The 27388-nt window shown below is 40.7% G+C and overlaps 2 protein-coding genes across 7 annotated transcripts; one reads left to right on the forward strand and one right to left on the reverse strand.

The window, feature by feature from the left end:
* Window positions 1-1286: 1286 nt before the first annotated feature.
* Window positions 1287-23644, reverse strand: arhgef25b (Rho guanine nucleotide exchange factor (GEF) 25b). 6 transcript variants are annotated; one of them, XM_019880985.1, is made up of 18 exons: window positions 23569-23644; window positions 20127-20268; window positions 19424-19526; window positions 12005-12306; window positions 11818-11925; window positions 9398-9528; window positions 8248-8314; window positions 7591-7694; window positions 7409-7478; window positions 6316-6405; window positions 6139-6231; window positions 5999-6049; window positions 5848-5925; window positions 5575-5766; window positions 4789-4969; window positions 4511-4704; window positions 4295-4435; window positions 1287-3318 (listed from the first exon to the last, which is right to left on the reverse strand). In XM_019880985.1, the coding sequence occupies exons 2-18, from the start codon at window positions 20187-20189 to the stop codon at window positions 3268-3270; spliced, it is 2019 nt and encodes a 672-aa protein (XP_019736544.1). In that variant the 5' UTR covers window positions 20190-20268; window positions 23569-23644; the 3' UTR covers window positions 1287-3267. The 6 variants fall into 6 exon arrangements, with proteins under 6 accessions (XP_019736544.1, XP_019736545.1, XP_019736548.1 ...); XM_019880986.1 differs by lacking the exon at window positions 23569-23644 and having other exon boundaries at window positions 12005-12303; window positions 20127-21629; XM_019880989.1 differs by lacking the exon at window positions 23569-23644 and having other exon boundaries at window positions 19424-19519; window positions 20127-21628.
* On the forward strand, window positions 23569-27358 carry ankrd33ab (ankyrin repeat domain 33Ab). Its single transcript, XM_019880992.1, has 4 exons — window positions 23569-23842; window positions 24274-24403; window positions 24532-24672; window positions 25343-27358. The coding sequence occupies exons 1-4, from the start codon at window positions 23588-23590 to the stop codon at window positions 26161-26163; spliced, it is 1347 nt and encodes a 448-aa protein (XP_019736551.1). The 5' UTR covers window positions 23569-23587; the 3' UTR covers window positions 26164-27358.
* Window positions 27359-27388: the final 30 nt, after the last annotated feature.

A 27388-nucleotide genomic window follows, 5' to 3' on the forward strand; every position in this document is an offset into this window, starting at 1 on the left:
CAACAGCAAATTGTAATCAGAGATGGCTTTATGTATCCCAAAACTTATTTTTGACTGTGTATTCAGAAATGTCTTTATTATTTAAAAAGTATTTTTTTTCTCGCACATCAGGTTTTTGAGTTATTTTGATTTCTTGCACTGGTACGGATTTTATCATGCGTTATAATTTACTTCTGTGACGTTTCAGGAAAAAAAAAAATCCACGTATTGCTGAACCTGACCCTTAATTCACAAATTATACAAAATTAATGTTACTTATTATTATTATTATTATTTAAAATGAGTGCAGATTCAGAATGAATGCAAAAAAAAGTTGACTTTCATCTCTGATTTTTTTAAAAAAAATGTAAAACTGTGTTGGCCAATGTTATGAGAAGCCATCATGGACATATTTCAGAATACAAACAGTCAAAATGTTCTCATACACGCAAGTGAAATGCATCTCTGTGCATGAGCGAAAAGCCCTCATCCCGATGACTGAAATTCAACACTTTTTACTTCTTCTTCTTCTCTTTACTTCATTTTTTAACTTCTACACACATTTTGTTTTGTCCCACCAACTGATACGTATAAATAAAGAAAAAAAAACTCAGCAAATTGTTTTGGAGCAAACAACTTGCTTTGTTATGCTTATTACTATCCTTGTTGCCATAAATCTCAATAATTTAGATTTTCAAGTTGTTCCAACTTGAATGACCTTTTTTTCAGCGCTGGAAAATACAAGTTTAGTTTTTTACAATGTAGTAAAACTTTCTCATACACAGTACTGAAAAACTTTCAGACACAATGTTTTTTTTGTTTGTTTTTTGTGAGAATATGTGAGTGAAAAAGAATCTGCTTTGTGTATGAGAACATTTCAACAATCTGAGTTAGAAATAACCCTAAATGATGTCCCTGATAGCCCCTCATCTCAAACGCTGCCTCAGACATGTTGGACCAAAGTGCATGTTTCAAGACACAAGGAAACAGTTTTAAGGATCAAATCATATTTGAAATGCAGCATGAGGGGAAGCCCACAAGTCATTTTTTGTTAATACAAATGACTTCTACTGTATTTCTAGTGTGTTTCTGATGTCTAAAGTGGCCTTTAATGGCTGTCAGTATAGTTTGCTTCATAGATTTAATTTTAGAGAGTATTCAAGTTAGTGCTGAGGTGCCATTGACAATTTTTTTTTTTTTTTTTTAATGTCATGTTTTTTTTTCTGGCTTGAGACACTGACGAACTGGAATTTTGTTTTCATATCTGAAGAAATTACTTTGATTTTTTTTAATGGCTGACGGCTTAGAACTCAGTTGACCTTAATCCAATTTATTTAATTGTCGAAGTATCAGTTTCATATGGAAAAAGCTGTCATCTGAGCAGGTGATACTACAACGGAATATTAGAGGCACAGTGAAAAAAAATATTACGTTCATAAAGTCGTACTGTTATACGTACATTACAATAAGTACTAATAATGTAAGAGTTACATTTCAAGTCACAGGTGGGCAAAGTTTTGCATACTTCAATCTTTAAATTGGCCCCCTGGACATTTACTGTCATATTTGTTGCATTAATTGGTTAATCCACATCTATTTCTTCATATATTTTAGAGGTAGCAGGTAATAGTTTCAAGTCAATACCGGACTTATTTCAAGGTATTTCTTACTTGTGAAGATTGCGAATATCGTCCATCAATAATCATGACCAAAAAAAAAAAAAAAAGTCAAGTTAAGTCTTCCTTGCCAGTAGTTGACGCTACACTGTGGAGGTATGACACGCCGAATCATCATGTGTATCAGAAAGAAAGACGGGTCTTTATTCACAAATAACGGTCATCTTGTTAATTAACATTTTATGCACTAAAGGTACTAGTGGTTTCGGTAGTCGGTATCGATGAGAACTTTTCATCGCCAGATCAGAATTATTTGCTATATTTTCAGTTATAAGATATGACTTAACAGTATGTTGGTTATATTATTATACTGCGTTTGATTCTAATAACTTGATGACTTTATTCTTGCTCCTTTTTTTCCACTGGATTAATACTGTTTTTTTTTTACCATTGAAACGGCGTCGTTATGAATACTCAAGTTTCCAAGTGCTGTGACATGTTACTAATGTATGTCCAAGAAAAAAAAACAGTATGCAAACATAAGAGTGTTGAGGAAAATCAAAGGTTTGATTCACATTCACATTTTTTAATCGAATGTGTTTCCCAGTTTTAATGTTAAATTAAAACCCTATCATATTGATTATTGAAAAGTGTCCCATATTTTCAACACTTTTGTAATACTCCACGTTATCCCCACTAGAGGGCAATGTATACTTGGGGTGATAGTCCTACCTACCATTATATGAAACAATGCATCCAAGTGGAAATGAAATTAATCCGTTCCAGGCGGTTGCCATCTTAAAGCTTATATAACTGTACAGTAATTCATTACTGTCACAAAGTCTACAGATAAACACCCTGGAAGTGGGAAGTGGCTAATCATTTTTAAAATGCATGTTGTACAGGTTAATTACTGTATTTAAATAATTTAACAAAATCAAATTACTCACTATTTGATGGACAGACATTTTGTTAGTTACAGGAATGCATATTGTACACCTGAGAGGTGAATCCCTTCACATAAAAACTAAATACGTGCACATTGCATTCTTTAATTATTAATATTAACTTATTACAGGCAGGACAGACAGAGGTGTCGGTTGTCCACTTTGCAAAGCAGGATCATTAGGAGAAATGTTTCCTTTCGCTGATCAATTTTATTTACAACACAAAGCCAAGCACAGAAAGCAACGACCAACTGCATTTATAACTGAGACGCACAGGCGAGCACTCCCTTTCTCTACTCTCTGCACAGTGACACAAGCAGAAATGTGTTTGGTTCCGAAAACAAGCTAACAATAGCTGCGCTTAAACCGCCCACCAAAATGTCAACATTGGTATAATGCTAAATTGCAAGGTACAAATAAACTGTTAATTCATTTGAGGACGGAGACTTGTGGTGTCACTTGGAGGAATAACGTAGAATTGATCCCCATGTGAAAAATGATGCATTACAAAAATAACAGACATTTCCATGGAAAAAGTAGGAAGTCTATATTCCATGAAGTATGTGCTTTAATAATAGTTCTCATCTCAACATGCTGCCATGTGCATGCAGGAAATCCAAATGTCTTTGAATGGCATTCAAAAGGTACAATGCGTGATAAAGACGGGCTTTCGACATGCTCCTCATCCGGTTCTATTCATATGCTGCTGTTTTTGGCTGATGCGCTTAAGTTTCACTGTCATGAAGAATGGCTGCCTGGAAAGCAGCAGTCACGACCTTAAAAAAGGAGAAAATTCTGAGTTGATGACAGTGGCAGAAAGTAGTGGAATCTCCAAAGTCAAATGCCCCAGAAGTGGTAAAAAATTGTCTTTCCATCAATTTGGCCCGTGAGAAATATTCCTTTATGCGGTATAGTCCCCCCCCCCCAAAAAAAAAAAATGAATGACATAATGTCAGACTTTCTTTGTTCAACACAACATGGACGGAAAAGTGAGTCTCAGGTGTTACATTTTCCACCTTTGTCTCACTTTTCTGACCATTCCCTTGCTGCTCCTTCCATGTTCCGGCTGGTAATACCTCTAAAGATGGAAAAGGGGCAAAAAAAAAAAAATCTGTTTTGATAGGTATAGGGGCCTTTTGTCTCCTCCTTTGAGCTGCAGTCATTACAGTGGATACAAAAAGTCTTCAAGTATTGTATTCTAATTCTGGTGTTTTGTGATATGAAAATAATTAGAAAAATAAATCCTTTCAAAGAATTTTCCACCATTAATGTTGCCTGTAGAGTTCAATTGAAAATAAATGCAATCTTTATTAATGGGGAATTAAAAATACACAACTGAGATAATGTGGTTGATTAATCAGTGTACACACGCTCATAAGTGGAGACGTGGGTTGAGTTCAGAATTAACCAATCACATTCAAACTGATGTTGAATGAAAGTCAGCACACACGCGCTTCTGCATCTATGGTAGATCCATTTCAGCTGTTCTCGTAGGCTTTTCCTGACATTTATTTTTTTTTTTGCTTTCTGGCCCATAACCTATTTTCCCACATGTGCGTGTGAAATTTTCATTTTGTTACATGACGCATGGAGGCGGGGCCATCATGCTTTGGGGTTGTTTTGGAATTATAACCAGTTCGAAGAGTAATCGGGCTTAAAAACAAACAAACAAAAAAAAAATCCTTTTGGCTTCTGCTGGAAAAACAAAACAAAACAGAAAAAAAACCCTGCAATACAGCAGGGGCAATGTACCTGCAAGCTGTGCTGGCTGCGGGGTGGCAGAGAAATATCCGTGCCGTGGTTTCCTGTCATTTCCGGACATAAAGTGAGCTGTGGCTGTGATGAGAGCTGAAGGTGGGCTGCTTGACGTGTCATGGCACAAGGGTTCGAGGCCTGACAGTGACAAGAGATAAAATACAATAGTCTGCTTCTGATCAGAGTGAAAAAAAAAATCAATTGTACACCTACTGCTTTTGCAGCCGGGCTGTGGTGGGGCGGATGCAGCGACGGAAGGGAGGTGTTGTAAGACAGCAGGCCCAGCTGCTGGTGGTGGCCAATCGATGATGACAAATAAGACTGCAGGCCACTTGGAGACTTCATGTTCCTGCCGAGGCTGTTTGATTTGCTCTCCCTTCGTTGGTACTCAATAGGAGACTGCAGGGCTGGAGTGAGGACAGGAAATCACTTTTTTTTTTTAAACAGCACTCTTCTGATAGTTTTAATGTCAAAACATGAAGCCTCGGCACCATTGAGGAAGTTCCTTTGAGTCTCTAAAATCTGCACAATGTCACCGAGCCAAGCTTGTTGTATTTCCGAAGAGGATGCCTGCATGACGAAGCGAGTCACACTGCCGTTTGTCCCGCGCGACGTCAGTACAAGAGAGCACGGGCCCTCACTGGAATTCTGCTCCACGCCCAAGCAGCTGACCTGTGGCACACAACTCACGTAAAAACTGTGAGACGTGCTCCTGCAATGGAAATGACCTTTTTATTATGCCTTTGTCATTCGTCATTAAGACCGAGGACCTTATTTTCATGCCCAGTGCAAATCTGGCGCAAAGGGCAGTCTGGGTGGAGTTTTCTGAGCAGTTAGAAAGGGTGGGAGTGAATACGGCCAACTTAATTTGTGGCCAATGAAATCGGCTCCACTCATTTCCGTTAAAATTCATCGCAGGAAAGGCGTGCACACGCTCTTTGGCATTGTTTGACATTGTTATCTACAAGTTGCCCTTAATACTGTATTATCATGCAGCAGATTTTCTCAAGGTTGTATGATGGTAACAGTACGGATTCCTAGTTACAAAATTTCAAATGGGGAAAACAGTTTTAAAATCAGAACAAATGGACCAGAATCAGTTGTGAATGTCTCATAATTAATCGTATCTGATTTGTGTTGTCTGTGACATTTCCAAAACGTGAATTGAAAAAAAAAAGCACATCAAGCAATAAGAGACATTATTGTAATTTTCCTGGTATGTAGTGCACTTTTATATAAAAATCGAGTGTATACAATAAGACCTGACCAATATTTACCTTGATGCTATTTTTAAAATTATAGCCAGGTAAAGAAAATCCCTTTTTCTTATCGATTGGCTCACTGAAGATGACCAGCTGCTCAAACAGGAAGACCCTCCTCTCCTTGGGTCTGGACAACATGCAGCCTTCCTGCTCGCTCACAGAGAAGGTATCCTGCTGGAGGAGCTTCCCCTGAGCTGTGATTTTCCCCTGAAAAAAGTATATTCATCACACTCATCGCCATACTGTTGATGCCCTGATCCTACATGGGTGCGTGCAGGTTTATCTTACCACAAAGCCTTGCAGCCTGCCCACGTTCATCATGTCGTTGCATCGTTTCGGCACAAAACATGTGACCTCCACTGCCCTCTGGGAGGAAAAAAATCAGAAACTGTTACACAAAGAAATGTGAACAAAAATGGCTGAATGATTATAATAGCACCTGGAGTTGCTCGACATCACGTCCTGCTTTGCTGTAATACTTTAGGAAGTCCTGAAGAGGTGCAAACAAGTTGGTTTTAAGATCGTTTAGACCTTTGTGCGGATCCCAGAGTGAATGTAAAAGCCACACGGATGGCAGACCTTGAGCAGAAGCTGGTACTTCATAATCCGTTGGACGGGTTTGATCAGCAGATCATTGAGCTGCAGCCTGTGACCCAACTGCTGCCTGAGATCCTGTCAAGGTGACATGCGACACCGGTGATGATGCGACGACGCGTTCTGCGGCGTGAACCGTTCACGGTGAAGGGAAGTTCTCACCTCAAAGAAGGTCTCGATGTACTCGGAGACAACGTGCTCTGATTTGGGCTTGTTCTGGCAGTAGACCACATACATGTGAAGACGACGCTCCTGGCCGTAGACAGACAAAAGTGAGGGCTAACTCATGCAAATGTGCTTTTAGCACTATTTATCAATTTACTTATTGGCAACCATGGTTAAGGTGTGTTGTTTAGCTTCTAATAAAACAAACAAACAAAAAAAAAAATCCCAATTTTTTTAAAAAGAGCAAAATCCAACCTTGAATTCAAGTGCATTTATTTTTAAAAAATCCCACATGAAGAAATCAGGTGTGCCACAATTATGAGCACGTCAAATGTTAATACTTTGGACAACCTCCTTTAGCCAACAAAACAGCACCAAATCTCCTCATCCAAACTAATGTTCCACAAGATGGGAGAATACAGAAAAAAAGGACCTTGGTCAATTCCTTTTTACATAATTTCTCTACATCTTCCGGCGACCTGGGTTCTCTCCTCTGCACGCTCCTCTTTCAGTTGTTTTTTAAGCGGATGGAGGTCTGGGAATGGAGACGACCATGGGAGGGCCTTGATTCTGTGTCTGGTGAGCCTTTTCTACAATTTTCTGTGTGAGAATTGCGTGAGAGTTTGGATGGGTGACCAATTGCTTCATACAACAAGGAGGATGCCGAAAAGTGGTTAAGATTGCACGACTGCCTGTGTCTTACGTGTTGTGTTGTATTATTTTGTCATTTTGACTTCGAGATGGAGCCGCGAGAGTGGCTGCTTTACAGCAGCTCCTATAGTTTGTTTTTCTATTTCCTTTCATAACTTTTCTGCTGTGAATTGGAATTTCTCCATTGTGAGACTAATAAAGGTTTTCTTATCTTATCTTGAATGGTGTGTTGTTTATTTAATGATGGATGGATGGATGGATAGATGGATGGATGGATGGATGGATAGATGTGGTGGTAGGTTGATTAGTTGGTTGCTTGGAAGAATGTTGGATGGATGAATAGAGTGTTTGCTTTTAGTTTGAGTAGACTGGTGGATGGATGGACGGACGGATGGATGGATCACTCAAAACAGAAAAGGTTGAGAAAACGTAGGCTCACATGCTTGATGAACAGCTGGGCTAAGGTGTCCGGTTCAGCCACACATTTCTCCAGCTCACCCAGGAAGTAACTGAGGAACATGACAGAGGAAAATGATAGTCAGGGCAACCACGTGACAACCACCCCACGCCCCCAAAAAGTCTAAACTGGCAGAGATGTAAGTGAACAGTGGAAAAAGGCACCTTTTATGCCAGTCGTAGATCTGATGGATGTTTCCGAAAACAATCCTGTCTTTCCCTTTAAGGTCTTCTGGAACGCCCTGATTGGTCATGGTTGCCATATAGCCCTACACGTATGCACAGAGAGTGATATACGCAAACGGTCATCTTGTGAAGGAACACCAATTTCCAAGTAGCTGTTGTGTGGGACTAAGGGTTGAATAGCGCAAGATTTTTTTTTTGTAGTCAGACATGATGTGATGAAATTTGAGTTGATGTAACATTGGTGCATGTTGTGAATGTGCTATGAATGTTCTCGCTAGCCCTCAGTTGCTGTCCTTGCATTACGGGGCATAACATTTTATGGCATCCGTTTGTGCCGCAACGCTTTCCTTCACCGCCAGTCCCATGATCGCGCTGTTAAGAATGTTTGAAGACTGGTGGCGATCGGAATAACTGAAGCTAGTGGCACGGTAACCAACTGATTTTCATACTCTCAGACCAGCGCAGATGTATGAAGACTGTGTTTCCTTATTGGCCGGACATTTCCCCGCTTCACAGAGCATTATTGTTGAAAGTCCTCTTTTACGGTAAATTGGAAGATGAAATCTCAAAAACATGTGTTTAGCGATTCGTCGACCTCAAGCTATGTTCACCCCCTATTTGGAAGTTATACTGTACCTCTACAACAAGTCCAAGGTCTTCCACATACAACCTTTCAGTCTCTAGCAACTCTGTCAGCACATACCTAAGAGAAAAAAGATATTTGGGGTTAATTAGATGTAAGAAATGTGCACATGTTCAAAAGAGGGACTGACAATCATTTGCAAAGATTCAGAAGATAAACGCAACCACTTGAATCCATTATTGTATATCAGCTGCATGCAGGACAAGGATACCGTTGCTTAGCATTAAAGCTTCACATTCAAAATCACCAGCACCTAAAAATTATAATTAAAAAAAACATTGTTGTGCAAAGGTGTACTTTTAAACCGCTGTCTTAAAGCCAAAGCAAACAATGAAAAGGTGTTTATCTAGCAATGTCGTAAAAAGCTAAAGAAGTCAAACCAAGGAACGCTAACACAAAACATGTTTGTCGTCTTGAAATAAACATTGCCCGTTTTAGCGTGCTTCAAAGCAGTGGCGTGTGGTGAGGTTCATGCTTGGTGAGGCGCTGACTACTTTGGTGTCAGATTGACAAATATATCAAGCAAAAAAGGGGAGCGTCAATTCAATTCAATTGGCTCAACGTTATATTTGCGACATGCAGCTAGACGGCAAGCAGCACGAGCCAGTCGCACGTATCGACCCAGTTTGTGATGATTGCGCAATGCAATGATTGTGCAATGCAATGCGCACTCAGAGGTGAGGCTCTGCCTCCCCTGCCTCCCCTGACCGCACGTCCCTGCTTCAAAGTTTCTTTGAGCAGGGAAGCTCCTGCTAACGGAACATGAGATGTCCAGGCTCGTCCAACAAATGCACTACGAGTCCGAAAGCAGATGACGCAGAATCGTCATGGAAACAAGGACGGCTGCATTCTCGTTAATACAAGCCAATTTAAAATCTAAATGGTGTTAAAGCCATAATGACCACATAATGTTGCTTTCAATAAGCAGTTTTTTTTAACAGCTGTTCTAAGGGTTTGTCTTTGTTTTCAGAATTGCACGGTGAGCCAGATCAAATGCTATGTGGCCTGGATACCATATGCTCCACGTCCTTGTGGACAATTTTTTTTTGGTTATGAAGACACAGAGTATTGGTACCCCCCTTGCAGTAAAAAAAAAAAAAAAAAAGTCCCACAGTTTTCTCGAATGTGTGGGTAGACACTTACAAGCTCTTCTCAAAGGCAATGTTTCTTTCTTCCTCGCTGTCCACAGCCACCGACAACTGGCTGCCAGCATCTTCGATCACATTGCAGCTGTTGTCCTCATCTTGGAGAGTGTTGACACTGGATTTATGGCTCTAAAATGCACATGGACACATTTTGGTCAGCAATGGAGTAATTGACACTACTCACAAAAAAAAAAAAAAAAGTTAGGCATATTCAACTCTCGGGCGGAATTTCAGGAGGAACCTGAAATGTACTGCAACATTTAGACCGGAACTTCATTTGAATTCTTTTGAATTCAGACTTTGAGCAGATCTTTCATTTGTGATATACTGCTGACTGACCACATGTGGAACTATTGGGAGATGCTGCAAATGTGTCGTAAACCACCATCAGTGTGAAGCTTTTGCTGATCCCCTTTTGGAAATTCATGACCAAATCCCAAGAAACCGGAGAGTATTAAGAACTTTTTGATGGCTATTGCGGCTGTTGGGGGAGATTTGTATATGTAAGAAATGTAGAAAGGTAGCCAGGGATCTGATGGATGGTGGTGATTTATCAAGGAGGATCGGGTGTAGCGGGTGGGTGGGGGTAATGGCATGGAGAGCTGTTATATAACAAATGCCCCTGTGTCACCTAAAAGCGGTCTAATCTAATGTGAATTTGACTGTAATCCGCTTGACATACTGTAGCCTCGCTACATTCTGTTCTCTATCTCTGAACACCGCTTCGTAATTCCTCTGTCAAGTCATGATGTAGGTCAAATTTGCACTTTGCTGTTGGGTCGCTTTCCTTCCCGTCCTAACCCAGCTGGATATTTTGCCATTTCAACTGCAGATTTGAGCTCATACGTCTTTCTAAATGTTATTATCTCAACAGTAATGGCACTTTAGGCTGCCTTTACTTTCTTACGATTTTTTTCTGTCTTGAGTTGAGAGCAAAAATTTGAGTTACAAGCGTAAGCAATGGTGGCGGCGAATTTCGCAACAAGCGGCAGTTTGAAGACAGGGAGCAATTCTTCAAATAATAACCCAATAGCTCGCTTCCAGCTATTTAGTGCCACTTTGAGGTGAAATTTACTTACACCACAGATGGGTTAACAAAACTAGCATGAACGTCAAGGTAAGTATGAACCTTGACACAATGTCTGTTTGAACACAAGCGATAGAAACACAAGGAGACAGACAATACAGTGCAGTGATATTCACGGGCATATATTCTTTATCCTCGGCGAAAAACAATTGATTAACATTATCACAGTTTAGATGAGATGGTCTTCTGTGTTTCTGGAACGAGCTATAACAAATATTGTGAGTGACCCCTGACCTCACAAACTAATGTTTTTCTGAGGGGTAGACCAACTCCACAAGGATCCATCTCAACTTGCCTCTAGGCTTTAACTCGGACTTAAACCGCTCGCCCCAACAGTGACTGTTCTACTCGCCGCTTGATTACATCCAGATGCTGCCGGGGAAAATCCTGCAGGATTGATTCGGCTCCCATAAATCTCTCAGTACAGTTTAGGGTTACCAGACAGCGGTGAAATGTGCATTTGGCACAATTAGTGAAAGGCGCATGATGTGTGCAAATACGAGGCCGTTCACATGCAAATGCTGCTCAGTGTTTGCATGTTTTGTTATTCATAGCTTGAGCACTCTTGTGACTTGCTTGTGTGTTATTACTATACATCATCATTAAGATATGAAACCTGAATACCTCAGGGATTTGATTGCCAAATAAAGCTCAATTTAAGTTGAATAACTGCAGGGGTAGGTTAATAATTTGTGCTGAAAATCAAATCTGCATATGCAACAGTTTACTAAAAGTCTACAAACACCATATTCACTGTCCCCCTTCTGTTACACCTCTCGATAAAATGGCACAAGATGTCATCAAAGCCTTGGCCGATAAGAAAGTAGTAATTGATGTCAAGAAAGTATGTGGAAGTAATACAGCTTGACTGTTCTAAGGTCTTTGTATCAAAGGAGGTGTGTTTAGTCAGGGTTGTTGGCAAAAGTTACGGAGAGTCTTTACCGCAAGTGTGTTTGAAATCACCAGGTGGTGGGTTCATGGAGCAAAAAACGTCCCGACAACCGGACGGTTGTGTTACATGAATTGTTGCAGGAGTTTGACAATTTCTGACTGTCTGCGAGGCAATGAAAGTATTTGAACGTGAACCGATGAGTCCCTGAATATAATTGGCTAAATGAGTTGGATGGGGGCGGGGCCTGTCCAACCAAAGACGACGGAGGAGTGAGTGTTTGAGTTTGTGTTTGGAGCGGCGCAACTGAGAAAAATGTCAATGATCTCATCAATGAATCGAAGTTGCCTTGACTAACATCACCTTGTCAACTACAAAAGATTTAAAGTTGTTTTAGCCCAATGTATTACCGTATGATTTATATGAATAAGAGAGACATTACAAGACTTTGTGTTTCTCCGTCAGGCAGGAGGTCCAATAAGTCACCCTCATGGGAAGGCTGCAGAGAAGACGATGAAGCTTCACGACTCAAAAGCCTATCATTCCATGCCTGTGCAATAAAACATGAGGCATTATCTTCAAATGTTTCATCTGAATAAATACACATATTGATGGAATCACCGCCTCACCGCATCTGTCGAGGGGATGATCATGAAGTCGCTATCATACAGGTCCAAAGGCCTCGGCTGAACTCCGCTGTGGGAAAGGAGTGACGGCTGTCTCCTGCACATCTGCTTGTCGACCCGCGCCATTCCTCCCCCGGCGTCGGAGCTCAGCTTCCGGACTGGGCTGGTGAGCCACTTCTTCAAGGCGCTGACGGGGTGCCGTGATCTTCCAGAGCCCGGGCTGGAGCTGCCTGAGGCCCGGTGGGGCGCCGAGCCCAGCGCCAGGTTAATGGTGCTGTCGACGGTAGCCACGGAGTACGACTCTGCTGCGGGGAGCAGAGCGGTTAATTGTGGGAGTTTGTCCTCTCGGGTCACAAGCTTCAGACTTCTGCACAAAAATGTTCAATTTCCTGTGCTGAGCCCTCACTGAAACTTAAGTCGCTGCAACTGCTGTACCCATTGCTGCGACATTTTAATTCCTACTACAGATTTGCTCTCGTGAGGAACGTCTCCAAATCACAGGCGGAAATTCTACATGTTATTTTGACTGTACGTACTTGTTTTTGACTGTGAAAATATCACAGGTTCAATAGAAGAAGAAGCAGCAGAAACCGGTCCTTTTTTTTCTTCCTGTTCCTGAGACTGTATGACTGTAATAATATGCAGTAGCTGTCTGAGATGTGTGATGTATCTCAGCCAATTGATAGAATAATGCATGTTTAAATTATTCATTTGAGCTTTTTGTATGTTCTGCAAAGCAGGTGGGAATTAGAATGTACAGTTACACACACACTGAACTCATAAAAAGTGTCTATAGTCGGGTAAATATAAACTAAAATGAAATTATGTATCTGGGCTGGTTGCAAAATGGACTGCTAGTGAAAGTATAAACCTCAAGACAGTCACAACTCAGTTCATAATTTTCATTCATCGAGACTTCTATATGTGATCCTGTCATGCCCCAGCTGGGTTTTTTTCCCCAACTTTCAGCTTTAACATCGTGTCATCTAATCTTCACACACAGTGTTTCCATGAAGAACTCTAACATTAACATGTCACCCATTCGTTTTAGTTGTCCAGGACTATATTGCCATAAGCCAGGAGTCCCTGTCAGCACATTTATGGAAGCTTTAATCACAATGACAAGTCTGGAAGAGGCCAGTGAATATATGTGGCTGGGCGTTTGTCCAGACTGCCATAAGGCCATTGAACAAGAGACCATACAAAGCGGAAAGTACAAATGCAGATGGTCATGCGTTAGCCAGTGATATCCCAACACACAAACGTTCAATTTATCGGTGAAAACATGATAGGAAAAAGGTTATTGTCCGGTGGGCAACTGGTTAGCATGTCGGCCTCACAGTGCAGAGGTGCAGGGTTCGATTCCAGCTCTGGCCTTTTCTGTGTGGAGGTTGCATGTTCTCCCCATGCCTGCGTGGGTTTTCTCCGGGTATTTCGGTTTCCTCCCACAATCCAAAAACATGCGTGGCAGGTTATCGCTATACAGTGATCCCTCGCTACTTCGCGGTTTGTTTTTCACGGGTTCAGTGCATCACGGATTTTTTCAAACATATAGAAAAATATATAATAATAATATATATATATATATATTTTTAATATACATGGAGTACAGTACTGTATATGTTGCGCTATGTGACTCGCTGTTGTTTTGCAGCTTCTCGCGGACCGTTTGCGAACTTTAAAAAAATAAAAAACATTTTTTTTTTACCTGTTTATGTTAATTGGACGCTACTTCGCGGATTTTCGTTTACCGCGGGTGGTTTTGGTCCCCATTAACCGCGATAAACGAGGGATTACTGTACTCTAAATTGTCCCTAGGTGTGAGTGTGAGCGTGAATGGTTGTTCGTCTATGTGTGCCCTGCGATTGGTTGGCAACCAGTTCAGGGTGTCCCCTGCCTACTGCCCGAAGACAGCTGGGAGAGGCTCCAGCGCGCCCAAGACCCTCGTGAGGATAAGTGGATCAGAGAATGGATGGATGGTTTAATATAAAGCTTTCGTAGGTGACAAAATTGCTATTCATAACAACCCCTGATGAAAAAGATGCTCTAATTCAGTTACAGGTGGCATTTAGCAGGAATTGCAAATTCTTGCTCCTCTTTGTGCCAAGCTTTGTACTTTGTATGTTTTCGTTTGGAATGTGGAGATGTGATTCCGGTGCTGCTCGATAGAGGGGCGGAACTATTCTCGTGGAATACAGGTCACGTCAGGATCCAGAAAAATCCTTGACTCTACCAGCTTGCATATCTTTACCAACAGCGATGGGTTGGTTTGAGCGTGTTAAATAGTCGAAAGAATGTCCAAGTGGCCTTTGCATCCTTCAATAATTCTGTATGCGGCCCTTGGAAGAAAAACGTTGGACACCCTTGTCCTAAATCTTGAGTGATGGTCACTGTGATGTTTAAATTGCTGCTGAGGTGCACGTTAGTGTTTGTTTGAGGAGCTTATGTAACGGGCCGTTTTCCCACAGAGCAACAGCTGGACGTCCATCCGGACCCGAGGGTGTCAGCAGTGCGCGCAGACACAAACGCTGGGATTTCAACCTTGCATGTAGGCTTCATAGGCAGGAAAATGAAGGCTGAACCACGGCAAACTAAAGCTGATTTGTGAGAGTTGTCAGCGCCTCCAGTCAGCCGTGCCGTGTTGGCAGGTGGATTAAAGGCGGCTGAGGGTGATTGAAAAAGACAAAACGTCAGCAAGGACACAAAATCACTGATAGAAATCTCTGTGAATTTTTCCAACAGCGGTCGTTTGTGTCCACTGTATTGCTGCTGTAAGCAACTATTTGTATTGAACCATGGTAAGGAATTCAACATATATAAAGACATTACATGTTACTGTAGCTGGGAATAATTTGCACTGTTTATGCATGCATGCAAATCTGAGAATGCGTTAAAACGTTCACTCACTTCATATTTTACCAGGGCTCTGATGAGACAAACTTTTCATCAAAATGTTTTAGTGGTTTGTTGACTGCGACTCAAAGTCAAGACTAAAAATGCTCATCATCAGGTGTACGGCCTTTTTTTTTTAGATGCTTCTTTAACACTTCACTGAGTCGAAGCGCGATGAAAGTGGTGCATACGTGACACATGTCATTTGTGAGTCACGTGTGCCAGGGAGCTCAAGACTGACTGCTGCTTCATATTTTTGCTCAGACTAATAGATGAAATCCTCATTAAAACTAAATCCTGGCACAGCCTTCCTGTTGAGTGTTTGCAGGGGGTGAAATGCATGGTTAAATATAACACAGACTGACTGGAATTTCACTCAGTGAAGCTCATGACATTTGATTTGCTCTGGTTGTCGTTTCTGCAGCTAGCTTGTTTTGCAACATTGTGGGTCGAATCCCCAGACGAGAGCACGGAAAAAATTTCCGCCGCTTTGAAAATTTTCATCCTGTTTTTATGTTCAAATACAACGCGTCACGCATGTTTACTTGCCTGAATGTTCCACAAATAAACAGTCTGAATAAAGAATGTAGTTCAAGAGCACATCGGATTGACAGATGCTGCAGACCAGTAGTTCTTCAAACTGTTTACTCCTCGGAAAATATTTGGCTCCTTCAGTATGGCCATGATTACTGACACTACAATACAGTTGCATAGTAGGTCCATGTGTTCATCAAAAAAGTGGTGCAGGCTTTCTGCCTCAGAAGTATATTTTGTATGAAGGTAAGCCACGATATCATTATGGAAAGTCTGAACATTAAATGGGGAGTTTACAATTTAAAAAAAAAAAAAAAGTCATGCTATATCATGTTTGTGAAAACTATCAGTAAGTCACTATGCCTGAGGTAAAACAACCACTCACAGCCAGAAGAAGATATGTGTTGAAAACGTGGAAAGACTGGGGAAGCATTTTGCACAGAATTGCTGAGATATCGCGTTTTTTTTTCACTCTCTCAGTTATCCGGATTTTTTTGGCTGGGGCTGAAACGCGGGCGAGATGACGCAACCAAAGAACAGCTTTCTTGCTGATCATACTTATGCCCATTTCTACCACTACAACACGCAGTTAGCATCAAGCTATGCCTACCAGCCGTCCCAAAACCCAAAAAACAAAAAACCTTCTTTCCTGAAGTTTTACTTGTCATGGCGAACCACACTAAAGTGAGGCTTATCGACCTGCTTTATTCTATTTTCATGACCCAGAGCCAACCCTGGAAAGGATTAAAAAAAAAAACCCAATATGGAATCAGCAACGTTTCTGCTCGACATGTAAATTTGAAGTTGGACAATGAATCTTCAGACTATTTTATGCACACGTGATATATATAGGTAGTCATGGTTGGTTTCTCATCAATTCCCTTGACATACCATAAAAACTCTCTTCCAAGGCTTAATTTTTACAAGTCACACATTCATTATCAGCATCCATCCACACAGGGTGGCTCTGCAATCAGTCCGTGAGCAACTGGAACAACACTGGATTTAAGGGTCAAGGCAGTGATGTGCGTGCATGCACGTGGTGGTGTGTGTCTTTGTGTTTAGTTGCTTTGGCTCCAGACCACTTCGAGGATAGTATTGAGTTCGTTTACCACACACACGGTGTATACAAAATTACCAACATTATACACAGAACAAAACACAGAATAATGTCTACTAATGCTGCCACCAAATATTGATGCAGTACTCATAATTAGAGGCATTTGCGTACATATACAGTGAAGCTCGCTGATGTAAATAAAACCTTTTGTAAAGAAATATTTGAAACTTTTTTTTCCGATTTTCTATAACAGTGTTTATACATTGAAAAAAAAAATCTAACAAAACAAAACAAAATGCAGTCAATTGCCATGGTGGAAGAGCATTTAACTTTTTCTGCGTGTCACTAAATGTCACAAGCACAGTATAAATAGATGAACAGAGAAACTATTTGTAGTAAACAGTAATAATTTTCGGACAAATTTAATGAAATTGGACAATTTTCGGGGTGCACCTCTCAAGTCACACTGGTTGGGAATCACCGTTATTTACAGAATATGGTGCTGTGTCAGTTTTTTCCATTTACCATGAAGCCTATAAGTGATAAACATCTATTTAATCCAAACAGCACATTTTACAGCCGGTACATAAGGAACAAACGTGCAGTAGGATTCCGTGAAATATGGAAAATATTCAAACATTACAGAAAAATCTGATAAGAATGTAGGAGAAGGTAAAGAAGCAAATGTTAGATAACCCACGCAAGGGTTTTTGAGGCAAGCATCCATGTATCGTACCTCTCACTTGGACAAAGCAGCATCCACATTTACGGAGCAGTTTTCTCAAGAGGTGCTGGCACCCGCATCCCCGTTGCCGGTGACCCCCTCTCATGACCATCCTTTGCCACTGGCACATTCAAAAGTCACATCCAGTGCAAGCATAGTGGTGGATAAACAAGGGCACACTATTCCGGTGGTAATCCCCAGAGGAAAAGACATAAAGATTGTCCTGTAGTTCTTTTCCAAAGAGAAAATGCAGCCAAAATGGTCTAAAAACACTCTAGCTCGTTGTGGCCAGACTGTAAGCGAAGTGAGTATGAGAGGGACAATAAGTACTTGAAGGGCTGACAGAGAGGGAAGGTGGGGGGTGTCGGGATATGTGATGAGGGTGGATATAACATGCACACATGGCTGAGCTCGCATCAAAATCCTAGCCCCGCCTCCTCTCACCGTCTTGCCACCCTTTGATCACCCTCTTTTGCTTCCCCAATATGCTTTTACACTCTTCTTCTGTTTTGGTAAGCAGCTTGCTTAATAATGGAAACTACATCCACAAAGAGGAATGAGAATAAGAACTGGAGACACTGAAATGGGGACTACAATTCAATTTTGCCATTCCTCGAGTTAACGAATCCGAATGTACCACTCTTGCAGCAACACATGTAGACAGACAATGTAACATCATTCACAGGCATATTTTCTTTATCCTCTGCGGAAAAAAACAAGTAATACCTTTGCAGTTTACTGAGTCATAATAATAGTGAAAGTGTGTTTTGTTTGTGTCTTCGTGACTGTTTGTACTGACCCCCAGTGGCCAAGTCGCACACACCAGAAAGAGTCGCAATGAATTATCAACATGACGCACAAGCTGCTTAATTTTTTGGCATTGTATTTAATTATGTTATGACTATATATTTTATAAAGTACCAACCTGCATGTCCACGCAATAAGACCCACTCCTTAAGTTGCTTTTGTGACTACAGGTAGCAAAGAACCGATAGTGGAAAAAAGCAACAGGTGGAAATATCAGCAGTGATATGAGCTGGCAGGACAGAGGCGGTCAGATTTAATCTCAAAGCCAAGATTAAGTATTCATGACTGGATGATCTTCTGAGTACAGCTGTCCGATCATGTGGCAGCCGCTAGTGTGATTCCAATGCACATATACTCGCATGAACCCAAACATGGAAATAGTCAGTGAAGAAAAGGATTCCGATTTCGATTCACCACTGAGGATGCAAAACTTTTATGAATGTGCTTGATCAGCACAACATGAGTGCTAATCAATTGGAGTGTGTTGGATTCGCTTCCATGAGATAAACTATGAATGACTATAACCATACAATATTTAATCATGGGGTCAAAGTTGAGAGGGGGAGGGGATCGGTGGGGGGTGGCAGCTAAACTCTCAACTTGATCATAAAGTGTCCCACTTCAATTTTATTTGCAGTGTAAAAATCAGGGGAGTGTTTGCTTCACTTTGTTAGCTGTGTTGCCCAATTATGTCTTTTTTCCCTTTTTTTTTCCTTTGTCACCAAATACCTTCTTAAAACAACAATAGTATTTATATTTGCTTATCACGAATTTCCATGAATTCTGATTTGAGAAGAAGAGGACAAAAGTGCTTGCTTCAAGATGTTATACTGCCACTCCCGGTTGACTTTAACTGGAAAATTAATCTTGAAAAAAAGACAATCACGTGCCGTGTATTTAACAAAACACCACATATCGTTGTCTGACGAAAGTCAGGAAGGAAGCTTCATGCGAAAAAACAAATGCAAAACACCATAGACGGGCTAATGAAATAAGCACTGATGCCGCGGTGTGATAACCCTTTAAAAAAATTGATATTTGAACACAAACGGTGCGGCAACAAACTGAAGACCGACAACAAATCGACACTCTCAGGCAAACATTTTTTATCCTCGTCGGAAACTAACCATTTACATTGTATTCAATTGTTACTGCTGTATGTTTTTATGAAAAAAATAAAATAAATGAAGAGTCAACGTTTTCAGTTCTTAGTTTGAAAAAGGTGGGTGACCCTTGCTCGTAGAGAAACCATAAATATGGTGTAGCCTGCAATAAAAATGAGTTTGACTCTGTCGCGAAAGTGTTTGTGACTTAAAATCAATTCAATGAAATATGATCATTAATTATTTTTATCAAAGACTGAAATACACACTGTATGATAGTTATTATTATTTTGGTTTATTACCTTTCCATCCTGCAGCCACGCTGAACCTCCTGGCCCACTTGAACTCCATCTTGGTATGTTGATTGCTGTCAGTCAACAGTTTCTGTTTGCTGCTTTCTGAAATCTTACACAAAGTATGCGTGTCAAACCTGCACAAATGGCTTTGTTTACATTTATAGTGCTTGAGAAATGTTGACTAGTTCAAGGGATAAATAAATTGATGTGGAGATTAGGCTCAAAATGTCACATTTAAATGTTTTTAAATCCCTCGTCACACTTTTCCTCCTACTAATGTTGCTTCGGTTTGAGTGGTTTCTTATCTTATCAGCGGACTTTCTCTGATAGCGCTAAACTTAACACCACAATTAGAAAAGCGAAATGGAAAGCTAGCATGATTTCCAAAGCAACAATAAAAGAGAGAAAGCAAAATTGGATGTAGGACATGAATTGAAAGTATGACCGAAAGGTGTGTAAGAATAATATCAAATCTTTGAATTAGTTACAGATATCAAGAGTTACTTCCAAAGTACAACATAATAAGAAAACAAACACAACTTAAAAATCAACGAAGTTGGTGTAAGAAGGGCTAGATTTGCGAAAGCAAACTTCTAAAGCAAAAAAAAACCAAACAAACAAAAAAAAAAACAATTAATGCATAAGCAGCAGTTAGATTAAGAAAATGAATGATTTAAATTTCACATCATTTAAATAACGGAATACTCACTTTTTCAACCTTGTGTCGCTTCAGTTGTTCCGTCCTCCCTTGTACTTTTGCCAAAGTCTTCATTGTTCACCTCGTGCTCTTGTCCTCCTCATGAATCAACGTTCCCTCTTCATCTCCAGATCTTCCTCATTCCTTGTATCCTCTGGAAATGGACAGGGGAAGTGTTAGACAAACATGTCAGTCAGTGTGTTTGGCTTTCACTCCATGAGAACAAAAGAACAGAAGCTTTCTTCTTCTGGACACATGAGGACAGCTGGTCAGATGCAGCGGGATCGCTCCTCAGACCACTCCAGTTAGGAGGGGAGGGAGTGGGTTTGATGTGTCCAGACAGGCCCACAGCCACGTCCCATAAGTCCCATGGGCTCATTCCCACAGCAGGCCTTTGAACTGTCTCAGAAAACCTGATAACTATCATCATGAGCATTCATTGAAAAAGTCGTTACAATGACAGTTTACAGCTCCCTGAGTGATTTCACACTTTTCTCATATTTGTTTTCTACAAACATGCACAGACTGCGTATAAAAACCTGAAAACACACGAAACGCCCGAAAACGAAACTTCAGATTTTAACCAATTTGGAAAATTAACATTTGAGTAGCATGTGTTGTAAAGGTAATTTTTTCCACCCTACCATGTTGTTTTCACCCATCTAACGGGAGCAGGGCAAGAAAGGAGGATAAAGGGTTGAGGTAACGCTTCTTAAATCGAGATGTCAGATAAGGCAATGACCCAAGTCCATTCTACTTTGTCAAAGAAAAAAATGGATCGGACTCATTTCCCGTGTACAGTGTAACCTCTGACTCGGATTTCACAACAAACTTTCCATAGGAAATAATGGAATTCCCAGGGACCAGTTGACGTTTTTTATCTTTATTAACTATACTGGTATTAAAGTAACATTTATCATTCCTAAATGTAATTACATCAAATCAACCCATAACAGGCACTTGGGCTTTAAAAAAAAACACATTGTTTTTCCCATTTTTTAACTTATTCTCTTCTCGTCTTCTCCTTCTCTTTACAGCCCATGAAGGCACCGTATGTATATTACCAAGTCTCAAAATAAACGGGTTTTCATCGCAGTTAGCGAGGCAAAATTAATATCTTTCGCACGATCAAAACACATTGAATAATAGCAACACCAATAATCAACCGCGGTCCCAAAAAGTTTCGCTTGGCTGTGGATTTTCGCACGTCTCTTACGACACCTACTGTGTCGAGTAGCGCCCGCTAGCTAGTAACAAGCTTCGGCTGGCTACTCGTGCGGCGACTTTGTGAAATTGTTCCTTACTAAGCGACACATAACAGCAGCATAAGCACGAACAGACACACAGCGTGGTGAAATAAAAACACAACAAAAATAATCTAAAACAAAAGCGCAGGCGCGAAGAACGGGGAGCGAGGAAACAGTCGTATCTGTTGAGTGTATTACAGTACGAAATTACCGTAGATTACAGTACATCTCACTTTTTAAATCAATTTAGTTTACCCTCTCAACAAGAAAATACAGTTTGCTACTGGACAAAATGTCACTCTCAGGAAAAACAAACAAACAAACAGTTGAAAATATAAAAAATGCTCCACAAAAAATGTTCCTCCTCATGTGAAGTCATTGGATCGCAAAACTGTTCCGCAAAGAAAAAAATATATACCGGTATTTTGAGCCTTGTGTGCGCGCGTGTGTGTGTGTGCGTGTGTGTGTGTGTGTGTGTGTGTGTGTGTGTGTATATACATATATATTTATAATCTCTCTCTCTCTCGTGTCTATGTGTGATTTGTATATATTGATAATCTCTCTCTCTCTCTCTCTCTCTCTCTCTCTCTCTCTCTCTCTCTCTCTCTCTCTCCATGACACAAGGGCTGATGAGGGCTGCAGTCTGTGTGTCTGGCAAAGTTCGCCATCTTGTGGTGGATCTTACGCACAACGTCACCCAACACAGCCTTGTCGTTTGCATTTGAGAGCTTGGAAACGGTCCCATCTGTTGGGAGCATGTTGGTTCTCACTGACGGGATTAATACAGAACTGTGCGTGACAGTCAATTCGTGAGATTCCTTTGGTCTTGCTTGACCACTTTTACGTCTTATAACAAACACGTAACTCCAAATTGTTGACTCATTCATGTGCTCTTTACAAAAATAATGATTGTACGATGGGGCGATATTTTTTGACACACATTATCATCAGAAATCACAAATTGTAGGACACTATTTTTTCCACAGCATTGAGACAAAAATGAAATGTTATTGGTTATGATGCAGTGATTGATGAGAGATTATCAGAAATTATCCAATTTCATTAATTTGCTCTAGAAAAAAGTGATTTTATGTACTGCAAAAAATATGTTTGATCATAAATCGAAAATGAATTGATAATTTTTTGGTACAGGCTGATGGTTTGAATTTGATCAACAACATTAGATTACAGGTACAAATATTTTTGGTGTTCGAGAAGACTTCTTCAATTCACCATTTTTAACCCAGCTATGCTGGTCTACTATAACTCCTGGCTGGGGTGGTTCAACTTTGGCAGTACGTTGCGGTACCCAAATAAACCATGTCGGGTTATTTTTAATCCAGCAGTTTTAGGGACACGCGCGTATTTTTGCCCTGATTAAATACATTTTGTCAAGATACGAAGTAACTTTGTCCAGTGGTCAGTCTTTTGAACGGGTCAGCCTAAATACACACCATTTTAGCGTTTTATAACCAGTTCTATTTTTGGCATGTTTTCTACAGACACTGACTGGTTGTTGTCCTGTATGTAATAAGTAAAGTATATGTAGAACAGAATCACAAATTAGTTCACAGTTTAAAATTTGAATAAACAGTCTACTGGATTAGACAAAACAATAATAATTAGAGAACCTAAACAAGCAGTAACACATGAAATGGTATGAAAAAAATAAACATTTTAACATTAGTAAAATCTAACAATGGCCTGTTTTCAGCAGTGTTGCACTTGGTACAGTCCATCAAACATAGAAGACTGTCGGAAATAAAAAAAGAAACGAGGACATAATTGTCACAGAACGAAGTCACGTCTAACTTTACATTAGGTAGCTAGCTAGCTAGCTAGACAGATAGATAGACAGATAGATAGATGCTGTTGACGGACGCCCCACGTGACTGAGGTTATTCTGAGGTGCGGGGTTATTCCTTATTTAGCAGGCGTGTGTGCTCAGCAAGGCATTTAATTCCTGATCCAGTTACTTAACTGTGAGGGCCCTCACATGGCGACACCCACTCCATGACGGCCAGGTAATACAGCCATAATCTCTGACAGGTGGACTCTTGCTGCCACTTTCTTCGTAAACAAACCATTTCATGAGTGTTTTAGACCTCGCGATCGAATTGCAATGGTTGTCTTTCACCTCGGCTACATTATTCCATCCCGTCTGTGATTCCCTGTTAGATGTAACCAGAGGATAGACGTCATTTCACCTGACTCTGCTGGTGGAAAATGGCCACCGCAGCAGAGGACCCTCACCTGGGTGCAGGCCCTGATGATGAGGACGGGTCTCTGTCGGGTTGGGACTCAGACAGCATCCTGTCCGACGACTCTGTGCTGCCAGACTACACGCCGGAGACATCCGACGGGCCGACGGCATGCACGCTGTACCAAGCATGCGCCCGTAATGACCAGGCCTCTCTACGGAGGGTTCTGGAGAGAGGGGTGACAAGGGAAGAGGTCATGGACTTGGACATCAATAACTGGGTAAGGCTCATGTTCGGGTGTGATTGAGAAAACACACGACGGATTTTTGCTGCTGAGATGCTATTCCGTTCAGTTGTTGAGTTTCAACTCATGTTTCCTCGAAGATGCGCACGTAGACTTCAGAAAAGAAATATGGGTGGACAGTGTAAAACACCACCTGAAGAACTACATGATTGATAATACCAAAACCTAAAAATTCCTCTCACCACACCATTCCAAGAGGATTAGATCATCCTTGAAAATACAAACATCGCAGGGGTGCTACAAAAGCCTGACAAGTGCAAATGTTTTCCACAACTATCGTTGTTTGCAGCGTTCTTAAAATATGACTATAGCTGTTCATAAAAAGCTTTAAAGTGAACTTCAACAGATTCACAGCATTGCCTGACCACACGTCCATTTATCACTTTCCTGTGAATTACATTCAACAGAATGGCTTGATGGTGGCTTGCTGCAAAGGATTCATAGACATTGTGTATGGTCTGAATACCTGCCCCTACATAGACATCAACCATCAGGACAACGAAGGCAACACAGCACTGATGATTGCATCCCAAGCAGGTAGGTCAAAACTAAACCCTACAATACAACCAGAGAAATTTGTCATCCCAACAATGTCCGCTTCTCCCAATATATTTTATCTTCAAATATTGTTTAAATACTTCCGACTGATGCTTTTTGATCCTCAGGTCACGTTAACACGGTCATGTACCTCCTAAACTATTACCCCGGAATAGACACAGAAATAAAAGACTGCCGTGGCTTCACAGCCCTCATCAAAGCTGCAATGACGGGCCGCGATGACGTGGTTGCTGCGCTCGTGATGGCCGGTATGTGAGATAATTTCATGATGAAGATGAGGATTAAGTGCACATTTTCTGATCTTCATATCCAGTCAACATTTGCAACAAGACTCTCGCACAGGAGCTTTTCTACTATGATGACACAGATCTTTTTTGAAACCTGGCCATTATCCTATTAACCTCCAAACGTTCAGTTCTAGAATAGCTGGCCAGGCCGTTGAGCTGTTCATATTTTAAGCCAGCTAACTTTGTCCGCCAGAGTATGACGCCAGGCGGGTTTAAGGGATCATTCTGAACATATTATCACAAGAAAAAAAAAATCACCTGTAATCAGTGATTTTCAGATCAGGAACTCTACCTCTGCCGCAAGTGGAGATCTTGCAGTTTCTTATCAATGTACTTTGCGCATATCGATCCCATGTGTCTACATGCCATGTAGACAGTGCAGCTCTCTCTGCACTGAATTTAAAGGGAATGAGAGGAGCCGGTTCGTTTGGCCAGACGTCGGCTGCGTTCTGTCCGTTTCACCATGGCGCCTTCTTGTACACCCCTTTCCATCTGCGCCTATGTACGAAAATGCCCCCCAAAAAAGAAAATTCCACCAATGCACACAGTTAGATTGCACTTTAAACTAGACATGCGCTGGGTGCAAAAATTGCAAGCATCGGTGAACTGACTGATTCCTCTTTTTGTGCAGGGGCTGACATCAACGTAACAGACACCACGAGAGGAAAGTGCGCTCAGGACTGGGCGCTAAAAACAGGTCGCTATGAGACACTGTATCGTCTGCGCCGCCTCAAAATGAGGCCAAAAGCTGAGCAGTTTTGTGAAAGCTACATCCCGGAGTGGCCTGAGCTCAAGGAGAGGGTCGCAAAGGCTATGGCGGAAAAAAGCACCCGGGAAAAAATCACCCATCACATTAAGAACACATTTGGATTCCGATTTCCTCATGACCCCGAGGATAACGGAGTTTTGGACCATATGGTGCGGATGACCACCAGTATCCACAGCCCCCTCATTTCCACTGGGTGTCGTCCACTGTGCCCCACCAGTCCCCCTGAATTGGGCAAGCGGCGCCTCGCCGTACCAGAGCTGATGAAGAAACACTCCGAGAAGGAACTGGAGGAAAGTTCCGTGTGCCACAGCAACGGCTCCGTGTCACACATCATTCCCTCCATCCACTCGGCTGACTCCATCGCGACAACCTGCTGCGCCGACGCTGAGAGGAGGGGCAGCATCCTCTCACTGGCCTCCACCAAGGTCGCCTCCAAGTTCATCCCTCGAAGTATGGCCAGGAGAAACAGCGTGTTCCCTTCGGGATGTATCCCCCAGATCAATATCAACAGACCAACAGAGGCCACGCCAAAGAAAGAAAAGAAGAAGAAGGCAGAGAAAGGCTACCTGGAACCACCAAAGTGGAAATATAAGGAGATCAAGGAAGAAAAGAAGAAGGAGAAAAAGGAGAAAGAAAAAAATGAGAAAAAAAGAGAACACAACCGCACAAAGACCAAAAAATAACTTAATTCCTAAAGCTTTATTATTTCAGAACCGAAGTTTTTTTTTTTTTTTTAAATAATTACTACTCAGGGTTTCAAAACAGTCATGATTGATTCATGAAAACAAATAAGCTGAGAAACACAGTTTCTGTTCAAGCAGTGGAACCTCGGTTTTCATATGCTCTAGTTTTTGTCCAGTTTTTGTCTTTTTTTTTTTTGCCAAAATTTTGTCACAGTTTTCATACATCTACCGGTACTCAATTTTCATGAAGTTGAAAATGGTTGTCGATATTCATTTCAGGGCATAGAATTAATTGCAAAATACTGAGTAGTTGAAGGTTAATCTGTCCATTTCATTAATTAGTTACATTTATTTCACACTGATTTCGGTGTATTAAACTACAGTTGTTCTCCTAAAATATATCATTATTAATATTTGTTGTTGGGTAGGGTGGAATAGACAAATTGGATTTGCATTATTTTCTATGGGAAATATTTCTTCAGTCTCTTAAAGAACATGATAGTTATTAGTTTTCTTTTTTATCGGCTTTGATACAATATGTAAAACCTATGGCTACTGATTCAGTTTCTTTGGTGCAAATTATGCACCGAGGCATCTATTGCAACTACCTCATAAGTTCAAAAGGCACAGACATGACTACACGAGGGATGGGCAATTTCTGGTTAGTTGTATTTATTCATTTCTTCAATTCATTCATCTAATTAAATAATTAGTTAATGTATTCAATATATCCAGATAATTATTTAAAATTTGTGGGGAAAAAATAGACATCAACATTCAAATATTCAAATATATTTTAATCAAATAATTGTCTCATTAAACCCAATTAAATATGAATACAATTAATATGAGAATGAATTATTTACATCCACGGGAAAAAAAATGTGAACCGAGCAAAAACATCTGGTGCTTATTTGTGAACTACACCAAAATTGTCGGTGTCAACCCCTCTGAATATTGACACACATAAGCATATTAATTAATATTAATCGTTATCATGATGTGCATTTATTTTATCGTCTGTTTGGCAAATATATGATTTACTGAATAAAATAAAAAATGTATATGTTGTAAATATGGAGCAAACTTGCATTAAAACTGAGAATGCCAGACAGTAATCCTCAAATGTTAAGAATTTAATGTATTATTTTGCCCAATGCGTTTTAGATAGATAGATAGATAGATAGATAGATAGATAGATAGATAGATAGATAGATAGATAAAT

This window comes from Hippocampus comes, unplaced genomic scaffold, assembly GCF_001891065.2.
Source record: "Hippocampus comes isolate QL1 unplaced genomic scaffold, H_comes_QL1_v1.1 scaffold68, whole genome shotgun sequence".
Classification (NCBI taxonomy): domain Eukaryota; kingdom Metazoa; phylum Chordata; class Actinopteri; order Syngnathiformes; family Syngnathidae; genus Hippocampus; species Hippocampus comes.

Excerpts from the sequence above, each read along its gene's own strand:
- ankrd33ab (XM_019880992.1), top strand. The coding sequence starts at position 23,588 with ATGGCCACCGCAGCAGAGGACCCTCACCTGGGTGCAGGCCCTGATGAT. Across the intron at positions 23,843-24,273 it reads ACTTGGACATCAATAACTGG|AATGGCTTGATGGTGGCTTG; the intron begins GTAAGGCTCATG and ends TACATTCAACAG. Across the intron at positions 24,404-24,531 it reads GATGATTGCATCCCAAGCAG|GTCACGTTAACACGGTCATG; the intron begins GTAGGTCAAAAC and ends TTTGATCCTCAG.
- arhgef25b (XM_019880985.1), bottom strand. The coding sequence starts at position 20,189 with ATGAAGACTTTGGCAAAAGTACAAGGGAGGACGGAACAACTGAAGCGA. Across the intron at positions 8,315-9,397 it reads ATTGCCTTTGAGAAGAGCTT|GTATGTGCTGACAGAGTTGC; the intron begins GTAAGTGTCTAC and ends TTTTTCTCTTAG. Across the intron at positions 4,705-4,788 it reads TCAAAGGAACTTCCTCAATG|CCCTGCAGTCTCCTATTGAG; the intron begins GTGCCGAGGCTT and ends TCCTCACTCCAG.